At 52.5% G+C, this 10,923-nt stretch overlaps 1 protein-coding gene across 3 annotated transcripts; it reads left to right on the top strand.

Moving 5' to 3' along the window:
* Positions 1-6,987: 6,987 nt before the first annotated feature.
* On the top strand, positions 6,988-10,314 carry LOC117858581 (uncharacterized). Of its 3 annotated transcripts, none has more exons than XR_011898354.1 (3): positions 6,988-7,650; positions 8,753-10,192; positions 10,283-10,314. XR_011898354.1 is itself a non-coding variant. In XM_034741670.2 (3 exons), the coding sequence occupies exons 1-3, from the start codon at positions 7,423-7,425 to the stop codon at positions 9,983-9,985; spliced, it is 1,380 nt and encodes a 459-aa protein (XP_034597561.1). In that variant the 5' UTR covers positions 6,988-7,422; the 3' UTR covers positions 9,986-10,314. The 3 variants fall into 3 exon arrangements, 2 of the variants coding, with proteins under 2 accessions (XP_034597561.1, XP_034597560.1); XM_034741670.2 differs by having other exon boundaries at positions 8,753-9,173; positions 9,255-10,314; XM_034741669.2 differs by having other exon boundaries at positions 8,753-10,314.
* Positions 10,315-10,923: the final 609 nt, after the last annotated feature.

Here is a 10,923-nt window from a genome sequence, read left to right as displayed (position 1 = left end):
TTGGCAGCTACGGTTAAGCATGCAGTACTGCTGCACCTTATGAGTGCCGTACTGTAATGAACTCGCTCATCAGATCGAGCGAGACGAGGGAGACTAACGACTTCAGGCTTTATTTTGGACCAGCTTCGATCCTTCCGGGCATCCAAAGTTCATCGCCCCCATTTTGGAAGGTGCAGGATCCTGTTAAAGAAAAACTGTAGCTCCAGTTGAAGTTGAAGAGGGATTTGACTTGTTCATCTGCTGTCGACCTTTTTTTTTCAGCAGAATTCATTGACGCAGAAGTCCGGCGTCCTAAACAGGACCCCATGGGCGAAAGGCACTGTGCCTGCAGATCGAGGATGCATCCACGAACTGGCGAACACTCACCGGATGAACAGTAAGAAATGGGCGGCGAGAGCAGAGGCGGCGCGCAGTAAATAAAAGCGCGCAGCCGCTTGCTGGGGCAGGCCAGGAATAGAAACGTTCCGAAACCAGAAACCCCCGCCCTCCATGCAGTGCAGCGCACACTGCGCATGCGCTCCCCAACTCCGACTCCATCTGCCGAAGCTCTCGCGGGGGGATGGCACGAGGCCGGCCGCTGCGTCCGCTCCTACTCCGCCGGTCCGCCCCCATGCCATCACTCCACTTCTTCCGTCGAGTGAATGATGATCCCCTACCACCAGGCAGGGAGGGAGGGAGGTCCCCTACCCATGATTGCTCCTCCGTCCCGGAGGCCCGCGAGTGGCGGTGGCATGGGCCCCAATCACATGCGCCGCTCATGCACCCCCTACCCCTGCTCGCTGCCTCGGTGACTACGGCGTCGTCCATGCTCGCAGCTCGCGCAGCGATGGATGGATGGTCCCGTCGCCTGCTGCTACTAGTAGCTAGAGGCAGGCCCGGGGGCCAGTTGCCCCCAGGCCTCCACTCCACTACCGGAACAAAAGCGCCCGGCCAATCCTATCCGATCGGATCTGGGAGGCTGCTGCGGCCTGCGGCAGCTAGCGCGTTGCAGGCCTACGTCGCATTACCTCCCGCCATCTACCGCCTCCTTCCTTTCGCCGGTCGCCGCCTCCGCCGATCCCGTGTCGCCGTCGCTCCGTCCCGCCGCAGCTCTTTATTCCTTCCTTTAATCCCTTGTCCGATCAGCTGCGGCGCACCATGCCGCTTGCATCGCATGCTCGGAGAGACCTGTCTCGCAGATGCTGTGCTCGTAGTACTCGACGATTCTCTTTTCAGCAGGGTGCTGCTCGTTCCACTTGTGCTGCGAACGTGGCTGCTGCACTGCACTGGCGCCTCTCGTGTTGTTCGGTTGGCATTCCAATTTCCGAAAGGACGAAGGGCAGAACGGGCACGTGTCGGCCGCGCAGATGGTTGCTCTGGAGTTTAACAACCGCCCGCGTCCTGCACGGCTGCACCACGCGCCATGGTCGACAGGGTCAGTTTCTCCTTTCGGACGGGTAGCAGGCCAGGCAGACACAGCAACGGCATGCATGCCGGTTGCGTCCGTAGCTCAATATTTGTCCAGTCGGGGATCCCTAGCGAAGCAGACGCGTTTACTTCTCTCTGTTTTCCTTTTTTTGCATAAAAAGAAAGGGGAAAAGAGAGAGAATGAATCGGCGGGTGCAAAGCTCAGGGGCATCACAAAGTAAAATTAAAAAAAAGAGAGAGAGAGCCACTGACGAGAGCAGGAGGAGATCTTTAACGGCCCTCTTCTTTCTAAGCAGAGCCGAAAAGATAATCTCGCTTATTTTCTAGTGCTATCTCGTGCCATTGAAGACGCTATTAGTGGCAACAATGGCGTGTATGCAAAAGGAGCTCTAGCCGACTAGCCGTGGGGCCCGCCTCCTGCAGCTGGGCGCCTGTGCCGCGCAGTTCCTCCTCCCCACACCGGCCTCCCCCTCTTTTGTTCGCTCTTTCTGTCCCCGCGCAGCGGGCGCGCCGCAGCAAATCCGCAAAGCCAAGAACCCCACGCAGCCCCACCCCCAGCTCACACCACACATGCTGCATGCATGCATTCCTGCCGCTACCGCGACCCCCTACCCTACACATCAAGATCCAATCATTTTTCGATCAGATAGAGAAGAAGAAAAGAAAAGAAAAGAAAAGAAAAGAAAAGGCTCTCGAGAGAGTCAATCATATACACCACTCGCGACGCTGGTGTACTGTACTGACGTCTGACGCTACGTCCGGTAAAAATCGCCGTACTGGGAGAACATGGGACGGTGCCTCCTCCTGGTACGCTCGGCTCAGCCGCCAGGTTTTCAATGGCCTTCCTGTATCCCTCGACGCCCCAGCGAGACCCATTTTTTCCCCCCCATTTCCTCCTCATTTGGTTTATTTTTTTAAGGAAAAAAGATCTTCTGTTGTGGCGTCAGAGTGGCACTGTTGAGCGATGAATCGCTCCGTTGGCTTTGCAACTGCGAGAGTGCACAGTGGCGAACTGGCAACGGCGAGCCTTCCCTCCCTGCAGCAGCGTCAGCCAGCGCCGGTATCAGTTCCCGTATCATACGGGACTCGAGATCCGCCTGCGATGGAAAACACTGCTCCGAGCTCGCGCACAGAAGGGAGGGCACTACTGTATCCTCGCCCCCCCGGGCGCCTCCGTGCCAGCGCCAGCCTTTCAGCTCCGTGGCAGCACCGCTCGTACTCCCCCGTGTCACTGCTCCTTAACCACGGGGCTGGATCCCATAACGACCTTTGGGAAATCTTACTTTTACTAAAATTGGAGGTTCCTTTATCCCTCCAGGTCAAGCCACCCAGAATCCTAGGTAAACGCTATAGAAAAAAGAGAGAAATTCTAAAAATTTTATAAGAAAAGCAAAACATCTAGCCATCAGTTGGTAGACTCAAATCATCATAGCCATTGAATATATTATATTTTCTAAAAAAAAAATACTCACCTCTGCCATTATGAAAATAGCCCAAAATAACCTCTTAAATCTATATCTAAATTACCCACATCTACCATTATATAAAACAAACTAAAGTAACCCCCTAATCTTCATCAAAATTACCCACCTATGCCATTATAAATAACATTTAAAATAACCCCTAAAGTTGCAACTAAATTGCCCACCACTAATACTTAAAAAGTAATTTAAAGTAAACCCCTTAAATTTGCATTTATATTACCCACATATATGCCATTACTAAAAATAACATGAGCCAACCCTGCATTTGAATCCAAATCAACTTAATTAATATAACCAATATATGATTCGTAATCATCTATTTCTTACACTATTGGTATATGATATAATTATTAAGGTATATAGGCATGATGTGTCACCATTTATAAAGATACAGAGGCAGTGATGAATATAAATGTTTATGTTAAAATTATAGCTCAAACACAAGGTCCATTAAATAAATTCAAGCTCATATACACAGTGCAAAGTTAAAAGTTAAAGATTATAAATGTGGATGAAAATATTATAGAGAAATTACTAACTAAAATCTATCGCAGTCGGATGAAGATAATAAGTATATATCTATATAAGTATTGTGCTCGAAAATTTAACAAATGAGAAGTAGCGCAAGGTAATAGTTCTGTGGCAATGTGGCCTCATTGTTTTCTCATTGGAGACTCCGCAATAGTTCTGATGAGACACACTAGAAAAAAAGACAAATTCTAAAAATTCTCACAAAAATCAAAAACATCAATCCTGTAAAATCTAATAATCATAGTAATTGTTATATTATATTTTTTAAAAAATTTATCCACCACTATCATTATGAAAATATTCTAAAATAAATCTTAAACCTATATCTAAATTAACCTATATCTAAATTACCAAGCTCTGCCATTATGAAAAATCCAAAGTAACCCCATAATCTTCATCCAATTTACGCGTGCATATGATTGTAAAGCATTACTTAAAATGTCATTCTAAATTTGTATCTAAGTTATCCATGTACATCGTTATTAAAAATAATCTAAAGTAAACACCTAATTCTTGATCTAATGATCTTCATGTGCATTGTACAAAAATATTCAAAAATAAACTAACATATGATTCTAAATTACCTACTTATGTCATTATTTATGTCATTGTTAATATCGAAATACTAAGTCAAGGTATATAGGCATGATGAGTGTCACCATGTAAACCACTTATACATGTATATAAGGAAGTGATGAAAAATATTGATTTTTATGCTAAACATAATGTATGGAGGTGCGATACAACAAAAAGTGTGAATATAGATGAAAAAATGTATAGAGTAATTACTAATTAAAAATCAATCACATCTGGGCAAAGATAAGTACACATCAATGTGAGTATTATGTTGAGGTATTGAAAAAAAGAGAGGTGTAAGTAAATAATTTTGATCATTAGCTACGGGTTTAATTTCTAAATAATTTTTAAATATAATAATTTTTAAAATATTAACCCGTGCGGCTAGTGAATTGAACCCAGTGGCAGGGACTGTGCGCGTTGCTCAGGCTGTCAGCCCCGGAGGAGGTTGCATGCATGCTGCGTGCCTGGATTTGCCCGTCCGGCACACATGGCCGTACTGGCTCCTGCTCGAAACAATGGCACACAGTTAACTGTATCCACCGGGTGGGAGAGATGGAGCACCGGAGGAGCAGTGGCTGCCCGAGGTATCGCACTGCGCCATTGTTTCGAGCGGCGTGAACGTACGTACGACTCGACAAGGCTCCCCGGCCGGTCGGCCCCATGGGCCAAAAGCCAATGCCAATGGCTAATGCCATGCCCCAGCAGCCCGGGCTAGCAGGCTGCAGCTGACCGGCGGCCGCGCGCGCACCAAGCCGCGGCGCGTGCGCCTGCTCCTGTGCTCCACGGACAGCTGCCTGTGGCTCTAGCTCGCACGCTCCGTCCATGTCCTCGTTCCCTCTTGCTCTGGCGATCGGGTCTGTGCTGCACCCTTTCCTTTCCGATACCATAGCCGCTGCTGCCACGAGGCGTAGGCGCAGGGGGTAGCCGCCGGGCCCGAGTAGGGATGGGACTAGGAGCGGAGGCGGATCGAGCAGGATCGGAGTAGAGTAGGCGTCGCCATCGGTCTCCGTCACGCTGGCGCCGCTACGACGCCGCTGGCCACGCACGCTACCCGTCGCAGTCTCGCAGAACGCCAGATCCAGACGACTGCTCGCTCCGTATTAACACCCTCTACGACTCTACTCCTGCTCTACCGCTGGGGGCGGGTGTGTCAAGACATGTGTGTGGGTTGGGCAACGTGACGACGGATCAGCCAACGGAGCAGCTACCTCAGCTCGAGCTGCGGCCTCTCACTGCGCTCTGCAAAGGGGAGTAAAGCCGCTCTGCCTCAGCTACGTAATCTCTTGTTGGGTAGCTGAAGAAGAGAGGCGTGAACCGTGAATGAGCCTAGGCTTGGGTGCCGCGGCCATCCCTAATGCCACGTTTATTAAACAGCCGGGGCCCACATGTCAGCCATCGCATACTACTTGGCATACTACTGGTCAGCCATTGTAGACGTGCACTCCCTCCCACGCCGGCCAGTTTGGTGGAGCTCCTGCGAACTCCGGCTCCTCCGCTAACGCGCTACTGTAGCATCCGAGAAGTTGGAGCTGGAGGAGCAATAAAATCTGCCTCCACCGGCTACTCCTTGATCTGTGAGGGAGGGAGGGGAGAAAGAAAAATGACTTGCGTGAAGTTGGAGTCATTTGGAGCCACACAAACTGGCTCTAAAGTTCAAAATTTGTCCCAAAATAAGTGTACATTTAGGAATGGGACCACCCAATTCTAGTTGTCTTTTTCTACTTTCTCTCCTCCCAAGGTGCAATGATTACATCTTTATAGGGGTATATATATAATTTCTCATAAATATTGATATCTTCATCCAAACTTTAGAGGTGTATTTATTTTGAGAGAGAGGGAGTAGAGAGATATAGAGAGAGGGAGGGAGACGCCGGACGCGTCCGCAACAGCGGTAGAATGGACCATAGTTATTAGGACCGGATCGGACCGGTGGTCCGATCGGTAAAAGACCGAACCAGAGCCTCGGCCGGTTCGGTCCGGCTAAAAGATCGGATAAGCAATTGAACCGGAAAAAACCAATTGAACCGGCAGTTTTTAGCAAGAAACCAGTATAAAACCGAACAAGAAACCGGTATAGACCGGAGAAAACCGAGCACAGGATAGCAACCATCAGGATGCAGCTATGTTTGTGATTTTGGTTGATAAGTTACCGTATTTGAACCGTGTTGAACCGGCGGTTCAACCAGTTGAACCACCGCGAACCGAGAGCTCGACCGGTTCATTGTCCGATCCGGTCCTAATAACTATGAAATGGACACGAGACAAGATGTTTCTCCCTCGTGTCTACTGTACTACCCAGGCAGCGAGGGCATGTTTGGATGCAACCTGAATGATTTGCCTTGAAGCATACGCTGCTTGCAAGTTGCCTGCGAACGTGTCCCAGTTTGAATACTCCTACTAAAATTTAGCACCTATCACATCTAGATGTTTGATACTAATTAAGAGTATTAAATATAAGCTAATTACAAAACTAATTGCACAGATGGAGTCTAATTCGCGAGAAGAATCTATTAAACCTAATTAGTCCATGATTTGACAATGTGGTGCTATAGTAACCATTTGCTAACGATGGATTAATTAGGCTTAATAGATTCGTCGCGAATTAGCACAGAGTTCTGCAATTAATTTTATAATTAACTCATGTTTAGTCCTCCTAATTAGGATTCAAACATTTTTGTGATACCGTTAGGACTGGTCCCTAATCTCAGCGGCAACCAGCAACATCCGGTCGCTCGTTTTTTTTGCCCTGACGGAGGAAGCAGCTGCCTCGTGCACAAAAATCGAGAAAGGCCTCGGGGAGGAAGCAGCTGCTGCTAAGTCATTTCGGTTAATAAAAGAGCCAGCTACCCCCGTCAGCCCACCGGGGATTTCCACTGCGCCGTCGCCATCTTTTCACCGGCCGGTGCGTCCCATCGTACGTTTACTACGGTGCGGCTCATCCCATCCTTCCTCCACAGTGCGCCCTGCGCCCCGCCCCCGCCCCCCCCGCCGCCCCCCCCCCACAAAACACACACACACAAAACCCAACCAATCCCGCAATCTCTCTCAGACTCACGCACACCGCCCCGCCCGCCTGCCTGTCGTAGTGTCGGCTGCGCTCTGCGGCGGCCGCCCGCCTGGCCGCCTTCGCCTTCGCCTTGGGATCCCCAGAGCAGCTCTTGGCATTGGGGAATGTCCCGGGTCCTCCCCGCAGCCGCAGCACGCAGCCCAGCCTTCCGCTCTCCCTCCGCGCCGCATTTATTTGCTACCTACGAGGGGCACACCTCGCGAGACCCTGCAGCGCCACAGTGAGGAGCGAGCAATGGCCGCCGCCGCCGCCGCTGCTAGTATATAGCGGGCGTGTTCTCCGTGCTCGATCCAGAGCTGAGCGGGAGTAGCGTGCTAGCTGTTCGAGTGTCCAGCTGCTCCTGTTCGTCCGGCGATGAGACCCGCTCGCGGCCGCCGGCTGCTGGCGCTCGGCCTCGCGTTGCTGGTGGCGCTCGGCGCCTGCGCGGGCCAAGGGGAGGAGGACGACGGGTCCGACTCCCCGACGGCGCCGATGGAGGAGAAGGAGCGGGCGGCGCTGTACGCGGCCATCGAGAGCTTCGTCGGCAAGGGGTGGAACGGCTCCGGCATCTACCCCGACCCCTGCGGCTGGTCGCCCATCCAGGTGCGTTCCTGCCTGCCTGCCTGACTGCGGAGTCGTTGCCATGGGTGTGCTCTGCTGTGTGTGCAGGCAGCAGACTAGTACTAGTACAGTTTTTCCTCTCTCATGAATCCCTGTAGCGCAATTCCTTGGCACCGGGCTGTTCATCGGCTTGCTCAAAAGCTCTTCGCTTTGTTTCTTTTTGTTCTGCTTTGCCCATGCTGGTCGCCAATCCTTCCTTGGTGATGCCGGCCCTGTTGCTTTCAGCTCCAATCCAAGCCATCGCTGCAAGCCTGAAAGGACGCTCAGGCAGGCAACGTCCAGATAGGTGTCTTGTTTCGGGATGCCAATTGTTCAGATGCTCTGAACTTCTTGAATTTTCCTGGAGTTTTGCTTACATGAACCTTCCTCTTCCTCGTCTTGGTTTTGAAATTCCTGGTTCTAGGTAGCCTCTGTTTTGTCCTGCTTGTGTTCTTCAAGCCCTCTGTTCCTGAACTGTTGCTTCAAGAGACAAGAGTGTTGTACCACTGTTCGAGTGTTCGTTGTGCACATTCGCTTCACTGTTGGATGAGACCTCTGCTGGTGCTTCAGCCTTGGGTCTTCACGCACTCCTCAGCCTTACTCGATATAGGAGGATCTGATCTCTTGGGCAGGAGCTTTTCCACTCACATGAAAAAGAATCTCTGATGATTTGAAATGGCATATTTCCTCGACATGCCTCGAACAGTACTCTCCTATTTTAGTATCTTCTTCCTTTTGCTATGCAGACATGCCTTTTCTTCCTTATGATGAATACATGCCTACTTTTATACTCCATACATACGAATTTGCTCTTGCAATTATTTACCTTTCAGAATGCACTGGTCGGATTTACAATTTGATTGTTACTGGTAACAGTTAAGAAGGTGCCAAAATTGTAGGTGTACCTTTAAGAAATGGCACCATCTTGGATCAACCCACTCTGTGTTACTGCTACCAGTAACTACTCCGGTTACTGTTCAACATGTGTTAGTTACCTTGTCTGCAACTGATGATGGCTGGTTGTAAAACTCAGATTGTAGCATGCTTGCCTGTAAAATTCAAATTCTTTGGATTAACTGGTTCTTGGATGCCTGAATTTGTGCAGGGGGTGTCATGTGACTTGTTCAATGGCTTGTGGTACCCAACATCGATCAGCATTGGCCCAGTTCTTGACAACTCACTGCAGTGCGCCCCTGACGCCAAGTTCAGCCCCCAGCTGTTCGACCTGAGGCGCCTCCGGACGCTGTCCTTCTACAGCTGCTTCCCGGCGAGCAACCCCACGGCGATCCCCGCCGCCAGCTGGGAGAAGCTGTCGAGCAGCCTGGAGACGCTCGAGTTCCGCACCAACCCGGGCCTCACCGGCGCCGTCCCGGCCTCCCTCGGCCGCCTGGCCAGCCTGCAGTCGCTGGTGCTCGTCGAGAACAACCTCACAGGCGCCGTGCCCGCCGAGCTCGGCGCGCTGCTGAAGCTGAGGCGGCTGGTCCTGTCCGGGAACGGGCTGTCGGGGCCGATCCCGGCGACACTCGGTAACCCCCGCCGCCACGACGAGCAGCTGATCGTGGACCTGAGCAAGAACCATCTAACCGGGTCTCTGCCTCCGTCGCTAGGTGCTCTGAGAGGGCTCCTCAAGCTGGACCTGAGCAACAACCAGCTGCAAGGGGGCATCCCGCCGGAGCTCGGCGGGCTCAAGAGCCTCACGCTGCTGGACCTCCGGAACAACAGCCTCACCGGCGCCCTGCCGGGGTTCGTGCTGGGCATGGTGTCGCTGCAGGACCTGCTGCTCTCGAACAACCCGCTGGGCGGGACCCTGCCGGCCTCCGGGTGGGAGAGGCTGTCCGGCCTGGCGACGCTGGACCTGTCCAACGTCGGGCTCGCCGGCGCGATACCGGAGTCGATGGCGGCGCTGTCCGGGCTGCGGTTCCTGGCGCTCGACCACAACCGGCTGACGGGCCCCGTGCCGGCGAGGCTGGCGCAGCTGCCCAGCATCGGCGCCATGTACCTGAACGGCAACAACCTGACTGGCGCGCTCGGGTTCGCGCCGGGGTTCTACCGGCGGATGGGGCGGCGGTTCGCGTCGTGGGACAACCCGGGGCTGTGCTACGACGTGGCCGCCGTGGACGCGGCCCACGCGCCCGCCGGGGTGGTGGTGTGCAAGGACCTGCAGGAGCCCGGCGCCGGCGCTGGCGCGCGGGAGGACGGGGGGAGGAAGCCCGAGGCGAGCTCGAACCTCATGGCGTCGTCGTCGGTCGGGTTCTCGGCCGCCTGGCCCGGCGGGTTCTGGTCCATGGTGGCGGTTCAGGGCACCATGGCTGCGCTCCTTGGGTCGGTGCTGCTATAGCGGCAGGTTCAGACAGTTCAGACAGATGGACTGGGAGCAGAACATGGAGAAACTTGTAGGTAGTTTTGCGGAAACTAGTTTCTGCGTGTTCTCTGATCTTTTGCCCCCCTTTTTTGGCTGGTGCTTCTGCTCATCATCGGACGGGTGAAACAAGCATGGCTGGATGGACGTGTCTGGTGGCTGTGATGAAAGCCAGATTACAGTAGGGTGAGTCCTGAAAGTGTGTAGTGGTGACAGGGTAGCCTCTTCGTTCCGTTTCGTGTAATTAGCCCGTGTTCTCCTCTGATGTTGCAACAGGGAGTGGATATACTTTGGATTGTTGCTGGTCACTCTCTGAGACTCCCGTTTTAGGGAGCAGGAAGAAAGCCGAAACGAAGGCCGTGGAGACGGAGAGTGGCATTGGCGCTCGGCAGGAACAGCAAGTCAGCAACGCAGCCGTGTGCTCTACTGCTCTGTGCTCTCCTCCGTCCTCCCGCAGGAGCCGCGAAGCACAGGGACGGGCAAGCAGGAAGCACAGGCCGTGGCGAGCGCGCGCCGTGCAGTTGCGCTGGCGGCAGGGGCGTGCCTGGTCCTGAACTGGCCGCCTGCTGTGTTTCTGAAACGTGACGGTGACTGCGCGGGCCCCCGCGCGCGCAGAGGAAGCCAGAGGGGGGGGGGGGGGGGGGGGGATTCATTCTTGACGGTACATGAATTGAGAGTGAATAAACTGGGGTGTCTGGGAGGTGGTGGTTAAATTTTAGCCCCGTCACATCGAAAGTTTGGATACTAATTAGGAGTATTAAACCTAAACTAATTACACAACCCCTAGGCTAAATCGGAGATGAATCTATTAAGCCTAATTAGGCCATGATTTGACAATGTGGTGCTACAGTAACCATTCACTAATGATGAATTAATTATGCTTAATAGATTCGTCTCGCGATTTAGCCTAGGGGTTC

This window comes from Setaria viridis, chromosome 5 (assembly GCF_005286985.2).
Source record: "Setaria viridis chromosome 5, Setaria_viridis_v4.0, whole genome shotgun sequence".
In the NCBI taxonomy this organism is placed as follows: Eukaryota; Viridiplantae; Streptophyta; class Magnoliopsida; order Poales; family Poaceae; genus Setaria; species Setaria viridis.
Note: the sequence above shows the minus strand (reverse complement) of the source record. Positions and strands in the feature narration are given on the sequence as shown.